This window comes from Oncorhynchus kisutch, linkage group LG13 (genome assembly GCF_002021735.2).
Source record: "Oncorhynchus kisutch isolate 150728-3 linkage group LG13, Okis_V2, whole genome shotgun sequence".
NCBI lineage: Eukaryota > Metazoa > Chordata > Actinopteri > Salmoniformes > Salmonidae > Oncorhynchus > Oncorhynchus kisutch.
This window is the reverse complement of record NC_034186.2, coordinates 16,795,934-16,823,440: the sequence shown is the minus strand read 5'-3', so window position 1 is coordinate 16,823,440 and position 27,507 is coordinate 16,795,934. Positions and strand designations below refer to the sequence as shown.

General features: G+C 40.2%; 1 protein-coding gene across 1 annotated transcript; it reads right to left on the bottom strand.

Annotated features, from left to right (window-relative positions):
• Positions 1-980: 980 nt before the first annotated feature.
• On the bottom strand, positions 981-26,040 carry LOC116376688 (uncharacterized). Its single transcript, XM_031838040.1, has 2 exons — positions 24,635-26,040; positions 981-2,678 (listed from the first exon to the last, which is right to left on the bottom strand). Exons 1-2 carry the CDS (start codon positions 25,026-25,028, stop codon positions 2,443-2,445), a joined length of 630 nt encoding a protein of 209 aa, XP_031693900.1. The 5' UTR covers positions 25,029-26,040; the 3' UTR covers positions 981-2,442.
• Between the last annotated feature and the right edge of the window lie 1,467 nt (positions 26,041-27,507).

Here is a 27,507-nt window from a genome sequence, read left to right as displayed (position 1 = left end):
CAACTGATGGGGATGGGAACAAAATATCAGAACTCACTACAGAGAGCAATTTTAAGTTAATTCTACACATTTTGCAATGGGATGTAAAGAATATGTTATAGTTTTAAAGCTAGCTTGCTGCAATTCTACACATTTTGCCATGGGGCGGAGAGGAAAATTTGCAGTTTTACAGCAAATTTCCTGCAATGAGAAATGTTTGCAGTTGTTAATAGGATATTTATGTAGGGGGTGCGTACTGGCGGCAGAGAAGTCAGGCGCAGACAGCAAAAACTGATTTACACCGGCGCAGTTTACTAAACAAAACCACCGTAAACAGAACAATAAATCAATGGGTAAATAAAACCTGGTACACACCAGCATAACGTGCACAAGCACTACAATAAACAATTCCGGACAAGGACAAGGACATGGGGGGAAACAGAGGGTTAAATACACAACATTTAATGATGGAATTGATACCAGGTGTGTGGGAAAACAAGACAAAACAAATGGAAAATGAAAGGTGGATTGGCGATGGCTAGAAGACCGGTGACGTAGACCGCCGAACGCCGCCCGAACAAGGAGAGGGACCGACTTCAGCGGAAGTCATGACAGTAACCCCCCTTGACACACGGCGACACCGGCCTCGGGGACGACCCAGAAGGCGAGGCGCAGGGTGATCCGGACGAAGACGGTGGAACTCCTGCAGCATTGAGGAGTTCGTCAACCGCCGAACGCCGCCCGAACAAGGAGAGGGACCGATTTCGGTGGAAGTCGTGACAATTTATTACATTTTTTGGGAGGCGTAACACAATCAGAATGTGTTATCGGACAGCTAGATATACCTACTTACATTCTGGAAGCTAATAGACTGCATTTAGTTAAAATATTTTGCAATCAGAATATAATATTAACTTGTGAAATCTCAACTCTGGAAATGTAAAATAAGGGAGAAATATAAATGTAATCAAGAAGAAACTGACAAGGACTACTTCTAGGTTGTTTTTGGTCTTTATTCTTGCTCAGCTTTTTGGACACACTGAAAATCACAGACTGTAAGGAGAGGGGACTAAGTGGTGAGGAAAGACTTGATCAAAAGACTGGTGAAACTACACCTTGTGCTTGATGTGAAGAGGATTTTCTTGCAACAATGGTACATGTAGAAATAGAATGAATAGAAAGGACTACTGTATTATGCTCTATTACTCATGAAATGTAATCTATGCATGGCATTTCTATATGTGACATTATGCAGCATCACTGTGCATTGCAGAAGTTACTGTTAAGTACACCATGATTTCCCCCAATGCATCTAACCATTAGAGGGAGCGTACAGTAAAGCAGTAGAATAGGAGAGACAACCCCCTTAGCTTTGAGGTCACCTTGGCAGCATGGTACACACCACACACAAACAACAGCAGCAGCTCTTAGCCCTTAGTAGTGAGGTAATACAGAATGAAAGGCTTCAAATATCATTGGGTGCATTTGGGACGTTCCCATTGCTATACATAACATTATAAAATATATCAGAACTGTAAGCTCTTGCTGAGATTGATGATTGAAGTCACGGGGAGCATTTGGAAAGACACGGTACACATAGAAGTTATTCATCCGAAATATGTAACACGTGAAATAAAAATAAAGAAGAAATGTGTGAAATACGCATGCACATCTTCATCATGTCTTTTTTTGTGTAATATAATTGCAGTTTCCATTGAACGAAATGACCTTGGTTTCACCAGTCGTGTTACAACGTCAAGAGAAAAAAATATTGTCTCACCCTCATATTGTACCTGGAACGTTATGATTTTGTTGAGATCACATCTTGCTCATAGCACGTAGAAATGTATCTGGACAATGAAGAGGATAGGAGCTAAATTGAATTGATCGTCACTGCACTTCAACCACTGCACTGTACATTTAAGACTGTGTGTGTGTGTGTGTGTGTGTGTGTGTGTGTGTGTGTGTGTGTGTGTGTGTGTGTGTGTGTGTGTGTGTGTGTGTGTGTGTGTGTGTGTGTGTGTGTGTGTGTGTGTGTGTGTGTGTGTGTGTGTGTGAACGAGAGATTAGTCACGGTCAAATACTTGGATCACATTTAGAGAGTGCAATGTGTACAGGTAAAGGCTTTACCAAGAACAAGACACAATGATGAGTGACAGGATGGTGAAATTCAGAAAAAGAATCAGTCCACTCCAATTGTTAGTTATTCCTCCAGTTCAATGTCAAACTTTTGCATCCAGTACAGTAAAATTGTCCATCGCCTTTGTTTTAAGACTTTTCAATACTTTTTGTCCTCATTTTAACAACCTCATGACAAACATCAGACGATGCCACTGCTGTACTGTAATGGACAGTGGATATCGGTTTGTGATAGACTAGGTTGCTCCATTTATGAAGAAAACCCAAGCAAACTTGTTTCCTTTCCCTCTTATCCGATATCAGATGACTGTTGTGCCCAAGGTTTTAGGTCCCAGTGTGTGTATCCCGTGGCAGCTGTAACGTCTCGTCTATGGTCACTATGAGTTCTTCTGGTTGGGCAGTCGCCCCCAGGCAGTTACTGTGGTTACAAGTAATGTAGTTCATCTCTACCAACTGTGGCCTTTCGCTCATCTCACTCATCTCGTTCACGCTGTTGGTGATACAGTTTATCTCACTCTTACTCCTGTTGGTCACTCTGCAGCCACCAAACAACCTGCAGTCTAGAGGAGACAGAGAGAGAGAGAGAGAGAGAGAGAGAGAGAGAGAGAGAGAGAGAGAGAGAGAGAGAGAACATATCTCAAGCCTCGTTTATACATGGGACTAACATGCGTCCTTTGTCCTGATCTTATCCACATTCTGATTGTTCCCACATTTTCCGACATGTGTCTACACATGGTATTAAAATGTGTCTCATCCATCCGCTGTGTTTGCATTGTGATCAGATTTCCTGGTCCCTTCCTTTATGTCAATTATTTGAAAGATATTATTTCAAAATCATATGTGTTTATTCATGTATAAGTACCCACCATGGATTTTTTGTAGGATTTACATTCATTTATTTGAGATATTTTTGTCACTGATTTACACAAAATACTGAATAATGTCAAAGTGAAAAGAAAATTCAATAAATGTTTACAGATTCATACATAATAAATAACTAAAATGTATTGGTGATATACGGTACGTATTTAACCCCTTTGTTATGGAAAATGCAAATTAGTTCAGGAGTAAAAGATGGCTTAATAAATCACATAATAACTTGCATAGATTCCCTCTGTGTGCAATAATAGAGGTTAACATGATTTGTGAATGACTACCCTGTCTCTCCCCCACACACAATTATCTGTAAAGTCCTACAGACTAGCAGTGATTTTCAAGCACAAATTCAAGCACAAAGACCAGGGAGCTTTTCCAAAGAAGGTCACCTATTGGTAGATGGGTATAAAAAAAAATCCCTTTGAGCAAGTTATTAAGTAAGCTTTGGATGGTGTACCAATACACACAATCCCTACAAAGATACAGGTGTCCTTCCAAACTGACTAATACTGCAACAACAAAAAATTGTCCTGAATACAAAGTGTTATGTTTGGGGCAAATCTAACACAACACTGAGTATCACTCTCCATATTATTTGTATTTTACCCGCTTTTTTCTCCCCAATTTTAAAGGGCAAATATTGCACAATCCAGGTGTGCAAAGTTCTTAGAGACTTACCTGAAGGAAAGCACAGCTGTAATTGCTGCCAATGGAGTTTCTAACATTTATTGACTCAAGTGGGTGAATTCTTATCTAATCAGGACTTAATAGTGTTTAATTTTTCATTCATGTTTAAAGAATGTTGGAATATTCTTTCACTTTGAACAAAAATTCCAATATTACATAGTATTTTGTGTAGATCATTGACAAACATTGACAATTAAAACCATTGTAATCCCACTTTGTAACACAACAAAATGAGAAGAAATCTGAGGGGGTGAATAGTTATGATAGTCAATGTACTGCTCACACTGCATGCTAATGGCTACCACTACCACACACATCAAACAAACACACACAAACTCCACACATAGCATTCATAGATGATGTGCTGCTGTGGACTACATGAGGAGGACAGGACAAAAGGAAATGCCTGCAGCTGAATGTGAATGTGAGAAAGCCTTAAATTCATGACATTCAAAAGAACAAGACTGCAAACTTCATTTGACGCAGAGTTATGATTGCTTTACTATTCGCAATTCCATTAGAGGCAAAACACCATCAAATTGGGTATGACCCAAATGGCACCCTATTCCCCATAGAGTGCACTACTTTTGACCAAACAATGTTGCACTATGTAGGGAATAGGGTGGCATTTGGGACGCAGTTTTTAAATTTGTTTCTGGGGAAACGCCTCACCCGCCTGCCTGCCTGCCATTTGCACACACCACACACCACCCCCATCATGTGGGGGAGAGATCTTGATTGGAAGACATCAATCATTGGGGTGTCAGATAGGGAGCTGGTATTAAGGCAGACAGACAATGGAAAGAGCAGAAGGATGAGTGTATTGTGAAATTGTGTTCTTCAACTCGGTCCCACACACTCGAACATACATGTACACATGCACAAGCACCACCCACACACACACACACACGCACACGTCTGACATACTGTTAGGATGTGCTGGAGGGTATTTGCCCTTGCTTTAGCAGACCCAGCAAACCGGGAACATTCCTAGAACATTAGTTACGATTCCCATTAAGTTCTAAATAGGGTTTTATCTAACATTGGGATGATAACATGCTAACATTTTTTTTAAAGATTTTAAAAGAAATATCCTTTGAATGTTCTCCTAACATTCATAAAAATGTGCACAACATTTGTAACAAACACTACAGAATATTCCCCAAAAGTTCTCATTAAGTTTCCAGGTAATGTAATACCACAATGTACCAGTAATGTTTTCCCAGTAAACCAAAATTGTGACCTGATTCAAGAAACTAGTCGTATGTCGCAAGTCACAACTTTACAGGAGAGCCATTTGAACGTAAAAATATATTTGACCAGTTCCGGATTGGTCTGCCATATATAAGGCTTCTGTCTATTTGAGCTCGTCAGTCTGTGTTGGTAATCCTGTCGAACACAGCTTTTTTTATATATTGTGTAGTGGAGCTACATAAGTATTGCTCTCCACTTTCTGGAGGATCAAGTTTTGAAATCAGTGGAATTGGAGTATGAAAGCTACAGAGATGGAGAAAACACCTGTCTCTGGATTACATCTTCAAACTAAGGGCCACCATGGTATGGCATTCCTGACAGGGAGATGCGTCCATCATGCATGATGATGTATACAGGTAAAATAGTCTAGCGTTAGCAAGCTACATTTTCAGATATTACATGTTTCTAATTTTGACAGAAAGCGATTTAATTTCAAGCTAAAGGGTACTGTTAACTAGCTAGCTAACGTTAGCTGGCTGGCTCCCTAGCTGAAGTTATTATTTGTTGGAGCCTAATGTTAGCTAGCTAACATTGAACCTGGTTGGTTAGCTCCCAACACTATGGCATTGTTGGCACTGTTCATTGTTGTTTAACTAGCTAACGTTAGCTGGCTGGCTCGTTAGCTAACATTACATCATGTGTGTATAACACCTATTGAATATGGCCTTTGTCAGTAAACGTCTGCAAAAACACGTAATGAGATTGTTGCCAGCAGAGCTGGTTAGGCTGTTTTCATGTTATCCAGAGGTTAACAAATCATTGGCCAGTGTCAAGTGTCATTGGCCAGTGATGAGTGGAGCAAAAGCTTAAGTGGTTGTGAACAATGCTGAATGAGAATAGACAAAAGAGAGCTCTTCACTAGATACCAAAACATTCAAAGGCGACTTTCTCAAAAGTGAGTTTACAAGTTGATCAACTTACAAAGCAGAATTACTTTCCCATTGTTCCTCAAATGCAGTGTATGACATACCATTTTGTAGCTCTGAGTCTCTACTTTCTCTACTTAAGACCGAATCCAGGAGCCACAATTGGTTCTGTGAAAGTTCCCAGAACATTCGCTAAGTTGTAGCAAATGTTTTCATAACAACAACTGTCCAGTTGTGCTGATGATTATACAATGATTGTAGAAAACATTTGCCTGATGTTACAAGAATGTTCACAGAATACATTTGTTGCACTATTGGTTGGAGCCTTTAAGTAAGCATTTCACTGTAAGGTCTCTGTTGTATTCAGCGCATGTGACAAATACACTTTGATTTTATTTGAACATGTTCTTTTATGTTCCTTAGAAGTTCCTAAAACATTTATTGAGGTTGTGGGAACATTGTGGGGATATGACAAGAGAACTGTCCAGTTGTGCTGACATTCAGATAATGTATGTATCTGTGTAGGGCCAGCGATAGCTTAGCTTGAGGCTGTTTGGTAGACATGCATCACTCACTCTAGTTAAATGACCATGGACTCGTAAAAAATGCAATACTTTATTCCACAGATTTCCAGTATGTAAAGGTATCCATAGATTTAAAGGTAAATATCTTCAGGTAAAATATTTCCACAGGGATAACAAAAGTTAGGATTCGGTCAAAAAAACATATGGCTCCCCAGCCTACGACTGACAAAAAGTGACATTCTAAATTTGTCCAAATTAGAGTGAGCACAAGCCGCTGCATCATCTCTTAATTTAAAGAGACTGTATCCAATTACAAAAAAGAATGAGACAACTGAAACAATGTAGCCTATTGTAACAAAATGTAATGAGGTTAACCAATAAATGTATCCTGTATTACAAAAAATCCTAAATTGGCTCCCACAGCAGGGTGTACAAAACATTCCTTTGATATTCTGAGTTCTTTAAAGGTTCCCAGAACATTTAATTTGGTTGTCAGAACAGTGTAGGTACATTTACAAGAGATAGGTTTCCAAAACACAAAATATGTCCCATCAGCGGGACGGTTGAGCTAACATAGGCTAATGCGATTAGCATGAGGTTGTAAGTAACAGGAACATTTCCCAGGACATAGGCATATCTGATATTGGCAAAAAGCTTACATTCTTGTTAATCTAACTGCACTGTCCAATTTACAGCAGCTATTACAGTGAAAGAATACCATGCTATAGTTTGAGGAGAGTGCACAATTTTGAACATGAAAAGTTATTAAATATACAAATTAGATACATTTGGGCAGTCTTGATACAACATTTTGAACAGAAATGCAATGGTTCATTGGATCAGTCTAAAACGTTGCACAAACACTGATGCCATTTAGTGGCCAAAATAACGGTTGTTTTTGTCTTTGTATTATCTTTTACCAGATCTATTTTGTTATATTCTAGTACATTCCTTTCACATTTCCATAAACTTCAAAGTGTTTTCTTTCAAATGGTACCAAGAATATGCATATCCTTGCTTCAGGGCCTGAGCTACAGGCAGTTAGATTTGGGAGTGTAATTTTAGGGCGGGGGGGGGAAAGGGTTGTATCCTTAAGAGGGGTGCATTACTGCAACCAATTGGACTGGAGTTTGGACCGTGTTCATCCTTCAATCACCCACGTTGGTATATGCTCGTAAAAAACACTGGGTAATGGGAGAGGAGGAGCTTGCAGTGCAAAAGCAGTTTGGATAAAATTAAGTTAGGTTGAACAGGACATTCCATTAATATTGTATGAATGTTGGCAGAGCACATTTCTTTCAAGGTTCCCAGAACATTTAAGTTATGGGAGTTGTATGGGATGTTGCAAGAATATTCTTGTGATATTTAGGAAGGCTGTACAGAACATTCCCACAATGTTGCATGATGTTCCACAATTTCCAAATAAGTCCATTTTTATGACTTGCCGTGCGGTAGCAGAGAGAATAGTCTATGACTTGGCTGGCTAGAGTCTTTGACCATTTTTAGGGCCTTCCTCTGACACCGCCTGGTATAGAAGTTTTGGAGGCAGGGGGTTTGTGTTAAGATGGTCATACTATGAATAATTTAGCTATTTGATTTGGAATTTTGGGACCTCTTTAAGTATAGAAATATATATACAAAAAAATGATTTGATTAAATATTGAATTTGGCCTTTACTGCTATAGCCCAGAGAAATGTATTGAATAACACATTCATAAATTATTATTTTTTTAAATTGTTTGTCCTATATCTAGGAGATATAAATACATATTCAACTGCTTTTTGGGGTGACACAAAACTGCCTTCATACCACCATTCATTTTTTTTAAAACCAAGCCTGTGACACTTGTTTGTAGGTCAAGCCGTTTGGACGCTACAAATGTTTTCGTGAGAAGACCAATTTCAGGGATGTATCATGGTCTGACAAACACCACTCTAGCTCTGCCACCTTTCACCGTAGGTGCAGATATCTCTAGTTTAAACTGACTTGATTGACGCACCGGTGCGTCAATCAATTCTAGGGGGTTAAATGTCCTACTCACATTGGCTACTGAGAGCGTGATAATACAGTTGTCCTGAACAGCTGGTGTTCCAACTCTGCTGGGTTTCCCTTTGTAATATTTTGCTAGCCCAGCCACATCCGACGAGCGTCACAGCCGGTGTAGTAGGATTCTATCTTTGTCCTGTATTGACGCTTTGCTTGTTTGAGGGTTTATCTGAGGGCATAGCGGGATTTCTTATAAATGTCTGAATTAGTGTCCTGCTCCTTGAAAGCGTCAGCTCTAGCCTTTAGCTCAGTGTGGATGTTACCTGTAATCCATGGCTTCTGGGGACGACATTGTCGATGCACTTAATTGTGATGTAGAGCAGCCTTTCCCAAAACCCAGTCCGCGGCATATTTGTCTTAAATATGATTGGTCGTTTTTTTGGGGTCCACGGCATATTTCATTCAAATTTGTTTGTTATCTTCTTCGATATAGGGGGCGCTCTTTTAATTTTTGGATAAAAAAACGTTCCCGTTTTAAACAAGATATTTTGTCACGAAAAGATGCTCGACTATGCATATAATTGACAGCTTTGGAAAGAAAACACTCTGACGTTTCCAAAACTGCAAAGATATTATCTGTGAGTGCCACAGAACTGATGTAACAGGCGAAACCAAGATGAAATTTCAAACAGGAAATGCCACAGATTTTGAAGGCGCTGTGTTCCAATGTCTCCTTATATGGCTGTGAATGCGCAAGGAATGAGCCTACACTTTCTGTCGTTTCCCCAAGGTGTCTGCAGCATTGTGACGTATTTGTAGGCATATCATTGGAAGATTGACCATAAGAGACTACATTTACCAGGTGCTCGCTTGGTGTCCTCCGTTGCAATTATTGCGTAATCTCCAGCTGCGTGTATTTTTCCAATTGCTTCAGAGGAGAAACCCAACTGCCACGAATGAGTTATCATCGAATAGATATGTGAAAAACACCTTGAGGATTGATTCTAAACAACGTTTGCCAGGTTTCTGTCGATATTATGGAGTTAATTTCGAAAAAAGTTTGGCATTGTAATGACTGAATTGTTTTCTTTTTTTTCTTAGCCAAACATGATGAACAAAACGGAGCGATTTCTCCTACACAAATAATCTTTTTGGAAAAACTGAACATTTGCTATCTAACTGAGAGTCTCCTCATTGAAAACATCCGAAGTTCTTCAAAGGTAAATGATTTTATTTGAATACTTTTCTTGTTTTTGTGAAAATGTTGCCTGCTGAATGCTAGGCTTAAAACCTGATGGGGATAGGGCTGATTGCTGCCCCCTTTGGGGTGATTGCTTAAGATTGATTAAACGATGCGTGTGTTTCTCTTCGTCCTGAGAATTGCTGTGAAGCTATATAACATGTTAACGCTGTGTTCTGAACATAGTTTGACAAGTTTAGTCGACATATAATATGTAATTTCGACGTTTTGGTGCGCACCCACTTAACTTTTTGGCTGCATTTCAACCGAAATATGTCGTGTTTGATAACCGAAAGACACAGACTTCAAAACTAAAGCTGTTTTTGGTAAGTATAAACCCTTCCAGGTCTTCTGATGGAAGAACAGCAAAGGTAAGGGAATATTTATGTGTTAAATTTGGGTTTCTGGAGACTCCGAGATAGAGGAGCCAAAATGCTAATTCCTGAGCGCCGACTCATATTATAGCTTAGTGAACGAAATCTGTAACGTTAAAAATAAATGTAACACAGCGATTGCATTTAGAAGAAGTGTATCTTTCTATATATATGTAGAACATGCATATTTAGTCAAAGTTTATGTTGTGTATTCCATGTTAGCTGACGGCATCTGCCGACGCAATCGTCATTTCTCCGGACATTTGAGTAGCATTTCTTTAACATGGCGTCATTGTAAACAGAGATTTATGGATATTTATAGCATATTATTGAAAAAAACATAAATGTACTGTGTAACATGTTATATTACTGTCATCTGATGAAGATTTCAAAAGGTTAGTGAAATTAGTTTTCTTTTAATCCTGCGTTTGGTGATTGCATATTTTGTTCAATTTGGCTATGGAAATTAGCTGTGTCTTCGGTGTGTCTTCGGTGGTGGTTTGACATAAATATGTGCTATGTTTTTGCCGTAAAACATTTTAGAAATCTGACTTGCTGGCTAGATAAACAAGTTGTTTATCTTTCATTTGAGCTATTGGACTTGTTAATGTGTGGAGGTTAAATATTTCTAAGAATATTTTTGCATTCCGTGCGCCACCGTTCCAGCTGACGGTGGGGGGGCTGATCCCCAATTGGGGACCAACATCTTTGTCAGGTTAATGCTATGCTAGCTATCAATACTCTTACACAAATGCTTGTGTAGCTATGGTTGAAAAGCATATTTTGAAAATCTGAGATGACAGTGTTGTTAACAAAAGGCTAAGCTTGTGAGCCAATATATTTATTTTCATTTTCATGAATAGTTAACTTTGCGTTATGGTAATGAGCTTGAGGCTATGATTACGCTCCCGGATACGGGATTGCTCGACGCAAGAAGTTATAGGCTGAACTCTGCATGCTGCCATAAACTAATTGTGTTGCCATGACGAAGTATAGCTACATCACACTTTATAAAGTGTAGAGAGGAGCAGGCAGGAGGCAGTCGCAGGTTTAGAACTACTGAGTTTATTAAAGCACTATATAAAAGCGGGATGAACTGCAAAGCGCAAAATAATAAAGTACTCAGAAAACAGTAGGAGAGATTCCTCTCAGGAAAACAAGCAGCATTTACAATGACGACAAGGACAAATGACAGAGGGAGTATATATACAGTGATAGAGTGGGGATTGGAACCAGATGTGTGTAATGATGACGAGACAAGTCCGGGGTCGATGAGTGAAGGGCGTTTTCCAGCAGCAGGTTCGGCAGCAGCTAGAAAGTCGGCGACGACGAACGCCTGAGCTGGACAGGAGGGGGATCCAAAGCGAAGCCTGGTGTGGCATGAAGCATCCGTTTAGAATGTTTTCTAACGACCAAATGTGGTTGTGAGAGGAAGTCCAGTCGAGAATAGTGGGAGAGCCAGTCGCTGGTAGTGGGAGAGGATGGAACTAGGTGAAACTGGGCCGATATTCTACCAACTTTCTCATTAATAACTTTCTCATCAACATCTGATCTCAATAAATTGTTCTGTTCCCTAAACTAAAATCTGTGATGAACACAGAGCACTACATTTGATAAACTTTACAAATTGTGTTGTTTAGAAGGAGTGCAAGGTTGAATTGAGTTTGTGCACACGCGCACTTAACAGAGGAGGCGTTCCCTAACGGAAATATGTAAATTCATGCTATAATGTGCCAATAGGATCTCTCTAGCTCGTGCTTAGCTTTGCCCACCTCCTTGCTTGTTCTTCCCACTATTCTTCATTTGCTCCCACTGTAAACAACACAGATGAACTATCTTGGGTTGGTTATAAATATCTTTGACCAAATGCACACACAAGCTAGCCCTGCTGCGCAGCCTGCACGCTGTCTCACTCTCCCTGTTAGCTAACCAAACAGCCAATAGCCATGGCCTGCTCTATACAAAAGCGACTAGATTCGTATTTTAATGTGAAAGAAGTGGACCAAACAAATGAATCTGAGGCAAAATTAACAAACAAACCTAGGGCTCCCCTTCAGGCACAGCGGACTAAGGCACTGCATCAAGTTTGGATTTGTTTCAAATAACAGCTGCCCTCCAAAATGTGTCTGTGTGATATTTCAGACTTGGCTCAGCAACGATTGGTCATCACTAGATAACAAAGCCACAACGTCAGAAGGCTGCCTACTTGACCAATCAGATGAGGGAGTGTGATGACATGTATGCCAGTTTACAGTTCGTGGAACCGACCAATCAGATGAGGGAGTGGGGTGACCCGTATGCCAACTGGCATGGAGGAGCAGACAATGGACATGCATTTCTTTTATCTAGTGCTCCATCAATGATTTGGTTATTTATTAGATATAGCAAAACCAACTGTTAGAAATGCAAAGTGTTATTCAAACTCAGCTTGCAAGATTATTATGATGTTTACCCTTACTGATTGTTACTTCTCTTAACCCAAAATAGTTTTACTCCAATATCTGCATTGTTTTTAAAATGGCATGTACACAAACAAATTGACATATCTTGAGTTTATTTTTTAATTTACAAAATCCTCAAATAATCCACAAGTAAAACGTACACAGTTTCACAAAAATGTTGCCAGAAATTGGTTGATTTTTGGCTGATTTAAGATGACAACTTCACCCCTGTTACTTTCTTAATATTATTTTACATTTAGGATCCTGAGTGGCCCAGAGTCATCTGGGTTAGGGGAGGGTTTGGCCGGGATAGGCCGTCATTGGAAATAATCATTTGTTCTTAACTGACTTGCCTAGTTAAAATAAATACACTATTTGACGCCTAGGCACTTACTATAGTCGTGTATTTGTTTAACTTAACATACAGTGCCATCAGAAAGTATTCATGCTTATTCCACATTTTGTTGTGTCACAGCCTGAGTTCAAAATGGATTAAATATGTTTTTCTCACTGATTTACACACCATACCCCATAATGACAAAGTGAAAAACATGTTTTTAGACATTTTTGCAAATTTATTGAAAACGAAATACAGAAATATCTAATTTACATAAGTAATCACACCCCTAAGTCAATACTTTGTAAAAGCACGTTTGGCAGCGATTACAGCTAAGATTTCCACACTGGGATTGTGCAACATTTGCTCATTACTCTCTTCAAAATTCTTCAAGCTCTATCAATTTGGTTGTTGATCATTGCTACACAACCATTTTCAGATCTTGTCATAGATTTTCTAGTAGATTTAAGTCAAAACTGTAACTCGGCCACTCAGGAACATTCACTGTCTTCTTGGTTAGCAACTCTAGTGTAGATTTGGCCTGTCAGGTTTTTGTCCTGATGAAAGGTGAATTCATCTCCAGTGTCTTGTGGAAAACAGACTGAACCAGGTTTTTCTCTAGGATCTTGCCTGTGCTTAGCTTCATTCCATTCATTTTTTATCCTGAAAAACTCCCCAGTCCTTAAGGATTACATGAATACCCATAACATGATGCAGCCACCACTACACTTGAAAATATGAGAGTGGTACTCAGTAATGTGTTGTATTGGATTGGTCCCAAACATAACATTTTATATTCAGGACAAAAAGGTAATTGCTTTGCCATGTTTGTTGCAGTATTACTTTATTGCCTTGTTGCAAACATGATACATGTTTTGGAATATTTGTATTCTGTACAGGCTTCCTTCTTTTCACTTTGTCATTTGGGTTAGTATTGGGGAGTAACTTCAATGTTGTTGTTCCCTCCTCAGTTTTCTCCTATCACAGCCATTCAACTCTGTAACTGTTTTAAAGTTACCATTGGCCTCATGGTGAAATCCCTGAGAGATGTCCTTCCTCTATGGCAACTGCATTAGGAAAGACACCTGTATCTTTGTAGTGACTGGGTGTATTGATACACCATCCAAAAGTGTCATTAATAACAGCATGCTCAAATGGATTTTCTGCTTTTTAGTTGTGTTTTTACACCTCTACCAATGGGTTCCCTTATTTGCGCGGCATTTGAAAACAGTGAAGGCTCCTCAGAGGAGGAAGGGGAGGACCATCCTCCTCAGTGAATTTCATAAAAATAAAATAGTGAAACATTTAGTTATATCTGGAGTATTTCTCCTGTCTTACCCGGTGTCCTGTGTGAATTTAAGTATGCTCTCTCTAAATCTCTCTTTCTCTCTTTCTTTCTCTCTCTCGGAGGACCTGAGCCCTAGGACCATGCCTCAGGACTACCTGGCATGATGACTCCTTGCCGTCCCCAGTCCACCTGGCCGTGCTGCTGCTCCAGTTTAAACTGTTCTGCCTGCGGCTATGGAACCTGTTCACTGGACGTGCTACCTGTCCCAGACCTGCTGTTTTCAACTCTCTAGAGACAGCAGGAGTGGCAGAGATACTCTCAATGATCTTCTATGAAAAGCCAACTGACATTTACTCCTGAGGTGCTGACCTGTTGCACCCTCGACAACTACTGTGATTATTATTATTTGACAATGTTGGTAATTTATGAAAATTTGAACATCTTGGCCATGTTCTGTTATAATCTCCACAGCCAGAAGAGGACTGGCCACTGCTAGGGAGTTTTTCCTTGCCACTGTGCTTCTACACCTGCATTGCTTGCTGTTTGGGGTTTTAGGCTGGGTATCTATACAGCACTTTGTGGCATCAACTGTAAGAAGGGCTATATAAATACATTTGATTTTATTTAAATGTTTTGAGACAAAACTTTACCAAATATATTCACGTAACCTAAATAATTGATAAAAACACACTGTTTTGCAATAAAGGTTTACAGTAGCCTGAACAGCACTCTGTAGGGTAGCACCATGGTGTAGCCAGAGGATAGGTACATTTCCGTCTTCCTCTGAGTACATTGACTTCAATTTGAGCCCTAATGGTTCTCATGGTTCTTACCCCCTTCCATAGACTTACACATGAATTATGACAACTTCCGGAGGACGTCCTCCAACCTATCAGAGCTCTTGCAGCATGAACTGACATGTTGTCCACCCAATCAAATGATCCGAGAATGAATCCAGTGCTGAACAGTTGAGGCTGGTGAGAGGAGCTATAGGAGGATGAGCTCATTGTAATGGCTTGAATGGAATAAATGGAACAGTATCAAACACATCAAACATATGGAAACCACATGTATGACATCATTACATTTATTCCATTCCAGTCATTACAATGAGCCCGTACTCCTATAGCTCATCCCACCAGCCTCCACTGGTACTGAAAGCATAAGCTACAACTAACCAGCACTGTAGTGCATACAATGGGGTAAGTAGAGAAGAGAGAGAAACAGAGAGAGAGAAACAGAATAGTTGAACAGTTTTCAACCAATTAATGTCCGTAAAAGTGAAGGAGAGGCAAGAGAGAGAGAGACCATGTTTCATTGTATCTTTTTCACTTTCACTTTAACTTAGCTAGCGAATGCAGCTAGCTAGTTTAGCCTACTCAAACACCTGGCTCAAACAGAGAGGGATTCTTTGTTAGCTAGCTCGCTATGGCTATCCAACACTGTAACTCTTCCAAGTTAGGGTAAGCTTAAGGTTTTATTAATTTATTGCCACTGGGGGCACGCCAGTGTAACTGCTAAACTCCTTGCTGACTGTACACTTTACTGCATGATTGTAGCGAGTTTACTAATGCGTTTGTTCTAGTGGCTATGTTGACTATGACGTTAGCTACTATGGTGACAACAAAGTAGGCTGTGTGTAACAGTTAGAGGTTTTGATATGTTTTTTTGGGCCTGGTCACAGACAGCTGATGTGTTGTGCACTGGAGTCCACAAGTAAAGGGAAAGGGTGATAAGAGGACAGCGCGTAGCTGCGAGAAGGAATTAGTATGTGGCTGTTATGAAAGTGAACTGTGTTTGTGTGTGATTAGGGGTGTATTCATTCTGCCAATTCTGTTGAAAAATGCACCCTTGACCCAATGGGGACAAGTTGGTATTGAATGACTCGCTGTCCGTCACCTACTCGGATGTTTCTCTAGACCTGTGCACCTATGTTGTAAACTTTCATTCATAGGCTAGGTTGAAGCAACCTCATAGGTGACATTCAAGTATCATGTAGTAGCCTAACCCTATCGATGTTACAATGAGCTGGGTGAATTGAATATGAATGACAGTCATCCAATATGCTCTAATAGAAATAAGGCAATGCTCATTAAAAAAGAATTGTCCTTCCTCTTCTTAAACGGGACCTACTACCACTGTTGGAAAACATCCCTGGTCTTTGTGGTTGAATCAGTGTTTGAAATTTACTGCTCAACTGAGGGACCTTACAGATAATTGTATGTGTGGGGTACAGAGATGAGGTAGTCATAAAAAAACAAACATGTTAAACACAATTATTACAGTGAGGCCATGCAACTTATTATGTAACTTGTTCAGCAGATTTTTACTACAGAACTTATTTATGATTGCCATAACAAAGGGGTTGAATACTTATTGACTCAAGACATTTCAGGTTTTCATTTTCAACTAATTCATACAAAAAATTAAAAACATCATTCCCCTTTGACATTACGGTGTATTGTATGACAAAAATAATCACAACTTTATCCATTTGCTGTAACACAGCAAAATGTGGAAAATGTGGAAAATGGTATGTTGTACCAGTTTCTGTCTCTGTACAAAGGCATGGTCTTCAAGCTATGGAAGAGGGCAAAACATTTAATAATAACTAAATGGACTTGGCACAGTTCTAGATACCAAAAGCTCTTAGTCATGTATTTTATTTAACCAGGCAATTAAGAACAAATTCTTATTTACAATGACAGCCTAGGAACAGTGGGCTAACTGCCTTATTCAGGGGTAGAACAGCAGATTTTTACCTTGTCAGCTCAGGAATTTGATCTAGCAACCTTTTGGTTACTGGCCCAACACTCTAACCACTAGGCTACCTGCCAACCAGTGTAAAGGGAAACTCACCACCCAAACCCGATTTACATACTTTATACTGTATTTACATTAATGTTATTGGCCCATCCACCTCCTTCTTCAGAGGACAAAAATAACTTTGTTTCAAAAACAATTCTGGATGCCTTCTGAGCCGGCATACGCCTTATCACACTTCCTTATCTGATTGGTTGAGTAGGCTTTGTGGCTTCTTACTTTGTTGCTGTGGTAACTAGTGACCACCGCAATGACGCTATGAAGCCATCAAAATTGCGTAAACATTTAGAAACAAAGCATCCACATCTCAAGGATTAACCAGACTTTGTTTAAATAAGATGACATGACCAACCAAACAGAAATGCTGCACAATAATTTCACAGACAAGCTGTGTCTCTCATAAGGCTTACTTCCTTTCACAATCTGATCCACGCCAGGATAGGCAGTAGGTACGTAATCTATTCACCAGCACTGAAGAGACACAACTTGTCACAGCTTGAGGATAAACAACTGGAGCTGTCCTGTGACCAAGACCTGCAAGCTGGTTTTAATGAGATGTGTCTTTCCACATTCTGTCTGTTCAGCAGCGAAGAATACACACAACTCAGGGAGATGGCAATGAAGGTGTCAATCTCCTTTCATTCTACCTACTTATGTGAGACCAGCTTCTCCTCTCTTGATGCAACAAAATCTAAATATCGCAGCAGACTGGCTGTTGAAAACACCATAACAGTGTCCTCCTCCTCCTTATCTCCAAGGGTTGACCTGCTCTGTCATTTACAAACAGAAAGCCCCTGAAGTCAGACCAACAGACAGCCCATGGAGACAGCCCATGGAGAAAGCACAGAGACACTGCTCATGAAGACAGCACATACAGACAGACAGCCCATGAGTACAACAGACAAACAGAGACAGACCCTGAAGACAGCCCATGTAGAAAGCACAGAGAGAGACACTGCCCATGAGAACAACACAGACAGACAGATAGACAGACAGACAGACAGACAGACAGACAGACAGACAGACAGACAGACAGACAGACAGACAGACAGACAGACAGACAGACAGACAGACCATGAAGGCAGCTAAGTGAATATGAATACATACTTTATTAACTTAGTGTAAAGTAAAAATATTTTATAAAGAAAAAGCAATTGTCAATTGTCAAGCAATTGGCAAGTAATAATATAAGACTACAAAAATATTTAGGACAAGTAGAGTAAATCTAATCAGTAGCGGTACGTGGGTAAAATCCCTGGGGAAGGCAAGCCAGGAAAAGAAGCCATATTACAACCTATGTGTTGTGATAATTGCGTTGTTTGCTCTATAACAAGGTAGTTCATATACCTTTGTCACCGTGATATATAGGCCTAAGGTCAAGACAAATTCAACCACACCTTTGTTTTATCACAAAACCAGAGATCAACATCTGTCCGGTGGAGTCGACCAAGCGTATTATATGTTACATGACCTACAGGATGGTGGATCAAGTTAATGTTTCTGACAATTTCAGACTACCAAATAAACACAGGAGAGTTACTGCAAGTCACAAAGAAAACAGGAGCTGACTCCACTATTCCTGAGCCATTTCAACTTCAACATTTCAACATAATCAAATCACTTGTGCTTAGTCTAATACAGTGATAACTAAAAGATTCCAAAAACAATTTAGTCCAGTCAACGTAAGCTAAAAATCATGTGACTGATGTGTGTGTGTGCGTGCGTGTGTGTGTGTGTGTGTGTGTGTGTGTGTGTGTGTGTGTGTGTGTGTGTGTGTGTGTGTGTGTGTGTGTGTGTGTGTGTGTGTGTGTGTGTGTGTGTGTGTGTGTGTGTGTGTGTGTGTGTGTGTGTGTGTGTGTGGACATTCCTGCAGTCACCATGCCAGTTGCATGCTCCTTAAAAGCTTGAGACATCTGTGGCATTGTGTTGTCTGACGAAACTGCACATTTTTGAGTGGCCTTTTAGTGTTCCCAGCACAATGTGCACCTGTGTAATGATCATGCTGTTTAATATGCCACACCTTATTGATATGCCACACCTGTCAGGTGGAGGGATTATCTTGGAAATGGAGAAATGCTGACTAACAGGGATGTAAACAAATTTGTGCACAAAATTTGAGAGACATTTTCTGGGAACTTTTATTTCAGACTACTGACGTTACACAAGGCAGTAAGGCACATTTCTGCATATGGCCAAATTCAATGTTTTTGCTTCCCGTTTCATACACATCTATGGGCTTTTACAAAGAAAAAAAAGAATGTAGGCTATTAGGATTATATATTTATATTCGTAACTACATCCATCGTAGCAAAAAATAGATTGCAATGGTGGTCATGTCAACTCGTTGTATTTGTTCCCAACTGAACAATAAGCCAACTGTCCTAGCGGACTGTGCCACCAGTTGGCTTATAGTTCAATATTTGTGAGATCTTTTTTTACTTCCAAATCCTTTATTTACAATATTCATCCTATGCCCACACACTTCTAATTCTGAAAAGTGAAAGCATACCTGTGAGAGGGGTCACACTGGTAGTAGTTATGTTTTTATACAGTACCCAAGACCAATCTGAGAAATAGCTACTTCTATAATTACTGCAGTGCAGGTTGGATTGAATAGAGCCCCTAATCTTCATTTTCAAGGTGATGATTGCACTTTTCTTTCCAACACAATACCGCAATAAATATAAATCCACATTTCAACAACAAAAAATTTGCGCCCAATGGGTGAATAAACATACACCACAAGTGTCAATAGATGTAAGGAGCGCTTCCCCGTACCACTGTGAGCTAACTGTCCAGAACCATATTTGTTCATGATGCACATCATTTTATTATCAGAGCGTGTCAGTGGCCTTCTGGTAAGTATGTTTTAGTGAGAAAGTGTTGGGATCAGGTACAACTACATTTACCCACCCTCAATATTAATATTTATGAACAATTCCTCCCACCCACTTCTTACCTAAATGCATTTGTTGTTGTTTTTGTAGGGGTTGGGCAAAGGCTGAAATTAGGGTTGAGAGTTACCTTTTAAAGGAAGCTCTGTCCAACTAAATCACTTTTCATGAGACTTTCAACATGTGATGAAGAAAGAAAATGATCAAATACTGTGTTACAAGTACACAGCATATGAAGAGGTTGGGAACATTTTAATAACTCTGAAATTGTGTTCTGTGTCCTGACCATAATTAGACAGAAGAACACCCTACACTGCTGTAGTTATACCATAGTGGTGCAGTGAGTTAATGGTGGGGCTGCAAAGCTGAAGAGTGCAGGTACAATCCACGTTTCTTTTGAAAACGACTGTGAAATTGAGGCTCAGATATAATTTACTAAAATAAAGGATGTCTTTATTTCGTCCAGATTTATAAATCAAGTCTGAAATGCAGAATTCAGACTAACTGTAAAAAAGAAAACATTGTGTAAAAATGGATTGTTCAACTTTCAAAAACGCACCCGATATCCTTCCTACTTTAAGATGAATGACACGGTCCCCCCGTCGTATTTTTCATGATCTGAAAAACAAAAGTGATCCTAGATCAACACACACATTGTTGAATATCTTGTGAATATGGGCCCAGATGTACGCAGCCTATAAAGAGGTTGGGTGAAGTGAGGGTGAATAACCTAGTTACCATTTCCCTGGGTTAGTTACTGTGCGTCTAAGAAGGCTAAAAACTATACTGTCATGGCTATATACTGCCAAAAAAAACATACAAGTGTGCTTCCCTGGTGGTGCAGAGGATAAAATACCTGGCGTGGGGACTAAGCATTGCACGATCAAATCCCACATGTGCAAATTGTCAACATAAGTGTTCAAGATATGATATGATTCTCTTTCTTTGATTAAATGTTGTTTAAGTGTCCTATTCAGTGTCCTATTAATGAATGTTCAGTTTGTCAACTTATGCAGTGTAAAAAATATTGGTTTGTGTGATTAAATACTATGAACTAAATAAAAATGCCAAGTGTCTTGATATGACCTACATACAGTCCTCTAATGAAAATTACCATTAAATCTGGAGAGAAACACAAGAGGAATGTATTCCAATCCGCTTTAAGAAGCTATGAATTTGCATGCTGAGAATGTTGTAAAACTTAACTATGACTTTTTTTAGTGTTCTGAGGACCTCCAAGATGAGGTCAAATGTATATTTCGCGAACATCAATGGAACCTATGTGAATATCGCAACATCCCAGAAAACTCCCATAACTTAATTAAATGTTCTGGGAACCTTTAAATAACTTAGACCAGGTGTTCTACCAACATTCTTACAACATTATAGGAATGTCCTGTGCAACCTAACTTAAACATTGCATCAATGTCATCACAACTGAGCGTATTTTGTGTTTTAGGAACCAATCTATTGTACTGTACCCACACTGTTCCCTCAACCTAATTACATGTAATCTGAACCTTTAGAGAACTCAGAAAGGCTGTTCTGTCAACATTCTCGCAACATCAAAGGATTGTTTTGTGTACCCTGATACAAACATTACCTGAAAATCAGCACTGTGTTTTGGGATACCCCACAATGTTCCCACAACCTAAAGAAACATTATGGGAACCTTTAAAGAACAAGCTAAATGTGTTCTAGGAACTTTCTTGTAACTTCAGGTTAATGTTTTTTGCACCCTAAAATAAACATTGTAGAATCCTCCGCACAAATGAACAGTTTGTGTGTATTGAGAACATATCTTTTGTGATGTCACCATAATGTTCCAACCAGCCTACTGTTTTCCAACAAGCTAATGAAACATTTGGGGAACAGATTAAATGTGTTCTATGAACGTTATTGCAACATCAGGCAAATGTTTTAAACAAACATTCTATGGTCATCAGCACGACTGATCACTGACAACGACGAGACAGCCTATCGGGAGGAGGTCAGAGACCTGGCCAGGTGGTGCCAGAATAACAACCTATCCCTCAACGTAACCAAGACTAAGGAGACGATTGTGGACTACAGGAAAAGGAGGACCGAGCACGACCCCATTCTCATCGACGGGGCTGTAGTGGAACAGGTTGAGAGCTTCAAGTTCCTTGGTGTCCTCATCAACAACAAACTAGAATGGTCCAAACACACCAAGACAGTTGTGAAGAGGGCACGACAAAGCCTATTCCCCCTCAGGAAACTAAAAAGATTTGGCATGGGTCCTGAGATCCTCAAAAGGTTTTACAGCTGCAACATTGAGGGCATCCTGACCGGTTGCATCACTGTCTGGTACGGCAACTGCTCGGCCTCCAACCGCAAGGCACTACAGAGGGGAGTGCGTACGGCCCAGTACATCACTGGGGCTAAGCTGCCTTCCATCCGGGACCTCTACACCAGGCGGTATCAGAGGAAGGCCCTAGAAATGGTCAAAGACCCCAGCCAACCCAGTCATAGACTCTTCTCTATACTACCGTATTGCAAGCGGTACCAGAGTGCCAAGTCTAGGACAAAAAGGCTTCTCAACAGTCTTTACCCCCAAGCCATAAGACTCCTGAACAGGTAATCAAATGTCTACCCGGACTATTGCATTGTGTGCCTCCCCCAACCCCTCTTTTACGCTGCTGTACTCTCTGTTTATCATATATGCATAGTCACTTTAACCATATCTACATGTACACACTACCTCAATCAGCCTGACTAACCGGTGTCTGTATATAGCCTCGCTACTGTTATTTTCAACTGTCTTTTTACTGTTGTTTTATTTCTTTACTTACCTATTGTTCACCTAATACCTTTTACGCACTATTGGTTAGAACCTGTAAGTAAGCATTTCACTGAAAGATCTACACCTGTTGTAGTCGGTGCACGTGACAAATAAACTTTCATTTGATTTGGACAGTTTTTGTATTATGAGAACATTTGCTTGACCTAACAAACGTTCTGGGATCTTTCACAGAACCAATTTTGGTTTTGATGGGAGGGGATATTTTCTAAGAAAATAAAAGACAAAGCTCAACCCATTGGTAAGTTCTGTTGAGATATTGCTTAGGGCTGTGTGGTGTTTTATAAGTCATCACCCCAGATTATAAATTGCTGCTGAGTTTGCCTTCTATATTGAATGAACTAGATAATTGTCATTCGTCAAACAATATCATCAACAGTCTATTTTGCAAATACTTGTGGTTAGCTACAGTATGTGTTTATCTCACCTACATATACCTCATGAGCCTTAGGTCTGGTGTCTGGTAATAAAGGACTAGGGTGGAAATGACCATAGAAAACAGGGATATCCTGAAAAGACAATAAACCTACTCTCCTATTGTCCTATTGCTATTCCCTATTTAAGCTGAAAGATTATTGTCCAAATCAAATAATATATTGCCAATTTTATCTAGATCTGTATGTTTGAAAGACTCTGAAAGCCTTATGTCTTCTTGCCCAATATGTGAGGCATTGCTTTGGAATATCCTCACAGCATTCCAGATCCCAGGGACAGAGAACCTGTTCATGCTGCTCCAGGGATGTTAGAAACAGCTATCACAACAGCCTCACCACTGCACAATTTTCACACGTACACCTTAGGAACATAACCCAAACACACCAAGAGGAAGCAAAGGAAAGGGAAGTAGGAGGAAGGGTAGAGGAAGGGGGTAGATGGCTGAGGGAGAGAGAGGGAGAGAGGGAGAGGGAGAGAGAGGGAGAGGGAGAGAGAGAGAGAGAGAGAGGGAGAGAGAGAGAGAGAGAGAGAGAGAGGGGTAAGGCTCTGGGGCATAGTAAGTGCTTCAGTAAGACACTCACTGTTTCACATCGCCATTTCTACCTGGTTCACTGCTTACGGAGAAAGTGTGTGTGTGTGTGTGTGTGTGTGTGTATAGTGGCCTAGCTGGCCTAGCAGTATTAAGGCAGCTTCAGGTTCATATCCAGCCTACTGCCCTACAATACAACCTCTGTCTTTTCCCCACTGTCATCCTCTATCTATCGGTTCCATAAAGTCAGAAAAGACCTTCAAAATATATTTTAAATAAATAAACCTCACAATAAATTATGGCATGACATGTTATTTGTGTTTGAGGGTCTGCGGGGGGGGGGGGGGGTTGGGTGGCAAGGCCTATGTTTTAATGAGTGAAAGTTAAACTGGTTGATCACAAGGACTAATCACTGTGATGTCACTGTGCTTTCATACGCCCCCCCCCCCCCCCCCACACACGCACACACCCAAAAAAACACATACATATTGTTGAAACAAGGGACAGTAAGGATAAGATGTCAGTCCATCTGTCCATTGGTCTGTCTATATTTCTCCCATGAAGGTCAAACATTATGTTGTCTTCCTCTTCAAAGTCCTTTTCTGAATTGAACAATTAATCTGAGGCTAAACTCAGTTTTTCACCAATGTCCAAATCCCCAGTATGTAAAGTAAGGCTGAGTCGGTAAAGGCTGTGCTGGATACTGTAGGCCTATCCATTATAATAAACACCAGTCTATCCCTGGTAGAGAAACCATTATTATCTTAATTAATGATGTGAAAATTGCTGATTAAAAAGGGGATGTACAGTATATCTGCACATTGACCAATTGAAATGAGAATTACCTTTACAAACAGTGCAATACTGCATCATAAACTAACACTATCACAATTTTAACTAATGTGTGTTTCAGTTCCAACCTTTTCATTCTCAAAGCACTGAAGCTGAGGTCCAGAAGTTGTAAACTAATGATAGTCACAAGTCCCCCTTATATGCTGACTCACTCACACTCACACTCACACTCACACATACACACACACACACACATACACACACACACATACACACACACACACACACACACATACACACACACACACACACACACATCTTGTCAGAGCAATAACTGTTGACACATACCTACAAACTCAGTAACCAGATCCTTGACCAGGTGTCCCACTATGGCATATACCACCGCGACCACCACTAGCGCCGCGCAAACAAGGTAGAGCACGGCCTTGGGCAGTGGGATGGAGTCCCGGGCTGGTATCCTGTTGTCCGTATACAGAAGGTCACTCTCCGAGTACTGAAAGACATGTTCCATCCCGGAGGTGTGATTAGAGTTCAGCGGGGGGTGACTGGCGCTTATCCCGCTCAGGTCCGGCTCTAGAGCAGTCACCATGGTGGTGGTCGCCACCTCTGCTTCGTCGATGATGCCCTGATTGACCAAGCCAGACGTCTTGTTGATCAGAGGCAGGATCTGAGAGAGGAAATAGCTCCAGTCTTTGATTGCACTTGTGTTGCATAGAAACATGATGTCTACTAAATATCACTGCGCGAGGTCCGGCAGCAACAACAACCTGTGTGTGTCCATCAATACCGCGTAATGACAGCCAGGTCACCAAGACACAAAAATATAATGCGTAAAAATAAAAAAAAGTGTCATTCACGAAATAAAATCCACTCAACTGACCAAACTTCTTGCTGTCTTTGGTGAAGATAGATGTGGTTGTTTTGTAATAAATCCAATAGATTTCCTTCTGATGTGTCAGTCACGAGAGGCACGTTGAGCTCGAGGGTCCAACATTGGTCACGACTGTCACAGTCAGAGGAGTCGACTGGAATTATTAAAGAGAACCGATATACCCAAACAATAAAATAGCCTTATATTCTACATCTAGCCCATGAAAGCGATTGTTAAAGTTTTCAGATCCTGTTTTCAGATGCATTAAAAACGTATTCATTTAGCACGCATTGGTGAAAAGGCGAATTACAAATATTTGGTAAATTATTTATTTTATTTCCTTACATATGTCAAATGTCTTCGGTCGTTTGCAGTTAATTCCATAATAACTCCCTTGACTGACTGACTGTTAGGAAAGATGCGGTGTCATCATCAGATATATTACTTTGATTTCCATGCAGAGAAACCTTTTTCAGAATTTTCCTCAAGACATCAACCAAACACGCGTGTAATAAAATGTGTATGCAAGAGCGACTGAAAGTACGTGATATAGCCTACTGTGTGACTGCAGTGCGGAGTTCTCCGTTTCGCGCGTCAAACTACGGTTATGTTTTGAACATTGAAAAAGATTCGATCTGGAAAAAGTCACGGTGACATGTATGCGATAGCCTCGCACCTCCTGCTCTTCCACCAAGGTGGTCAGTCACCGGTACATGACAAGGTAAGTCATGCCGTGGTGTTAGCCTGGCAGGGTTGCATTATAGCCAGCCATGACTTCATATCCCGTTTCCATCAGGAGAGACGCGGCTAAGCGCTGTCCAGCGCTGAAGTGCATAAGTGAGAGAGCGATGTTGCAGAATATTCTGGTTTGCTCTCTCTCGATGTGTCCAAGACTCAATGTCCTAACACAACGCACCCACTGCTGGACAAAGGGGTGGGTCGTTCAACGAAAAGTGTGCCTTTGATATTTTAAGACGAAATTGTGCACAAATATTGATTTTTAAAAGTATGTTATATTAAATGAAGTTCCCTTTAATATACACCACATGGATAATTCAATAAATTATATATTTTTTATAATAATAGATCTGCTAAAGCACAGAAATTCAGCATTTTGACATGTCCCTCCATTCACCCTCTGTGACTTCTAGGAAGAGTTTAACCCACTTAACCCCCAAAAATCTCTAAGTTTTCACCATCATTGTACAGCCCTAATTATTTAGTTGCTTTGACAAAGTCATTTCTGAAGATTATTATTTATTTCATGTGATTAGGGATTCATTTACGTCTGAACTCGCATTTTAATATGGTCAATAATAATGATAATTAAAACCCATTTTTCAAAAGAAACATTGAACACCTAATAGTCAAATCGTAGTGTAAAAAGCAGGTGAGCAGGTTCACTCTTTTTGGCCATTTTCTGGTGTTTTGTGGTGAAAACTGAATGGGTCGAGTAAGACATCAACCCTGTTACCCATAAATAGACAGACTAGAAATGTTTTAAGGATATAATATTTTTGGGTGAAGCTTGCATTCAATTGTCACTTCCTGTTGCACACAACAAGCTTCCATTCCCCCTGTCACAAGGGTATTTATGGCTGAGTTAAGATGAAATCGTCAATCCTGTTATAGTCAACACTGTTATAGTCAACACTGTTACTTCATTTGGCACTCATAGGCACTTACTATAGTATATATTTTTTGGGAAACTTTTGAGGTGGTAAAATATTTTTTTATGAAGTTGAGATCCTTATGACAGACTGTTAAAATTAGATGAAACCAAAATGTTGTTTTGACCAAGTTACACTTCTCAAAAGGTGTGGAATTACCAAGATGATAATAAGTTGATTTGGTCATGTTGCCTCTACTTTTTGGGGGGTTAACCACTTTTTAATAGGCCTTTACACATAGCCCGTGTGGGTATTTTGAAGGGCAAAGTTGTAGCATATGAAGGGTGATGGTGGAAATGTGGAAATGCCATCGGGTAAACTGTTCAATATTCCTAAAAACATTATGCGTGTGACATGTCAGTGAGTGATTAGCGACCGTCGCTCTGTCCTGCTCATTCGGTGCTAAATGCATAACCAACTACCGATCAAACACAATGACGAGGCAACACTTTCTCTCTCGCACGGGCGATGTGCTCTGATCACATACCGAGAGGAAATAGCCTCTGGCTAGTAGATAAGGTGAGAGGGGACAGGGTACACACACACACACACACACACACACACACACACATACACACACACACACACACACACACACACACACATACACACACACACACACACACACACACACACACACACACACACACACACACACA

What these genes read in the sequence shown, in the direction of transcription:
- LOC116376688 (XM_031838040.1), bottom strand. Translation starts at nt 25,028, where the DNA reads ATGTTTCTATGCAACACAAGTGCAATCAAAGACTGGAGCTATTTCCTC. An exon ending in TCTGGTTACTGAGTTTGTAG is followed by an intron (nt 2,679 to 24,634) that starts GTATGTGTCAAC and finishes TGTCTCCTCTAG; the next exon opens with ACTGCAGGTTGTTTGGTGGC.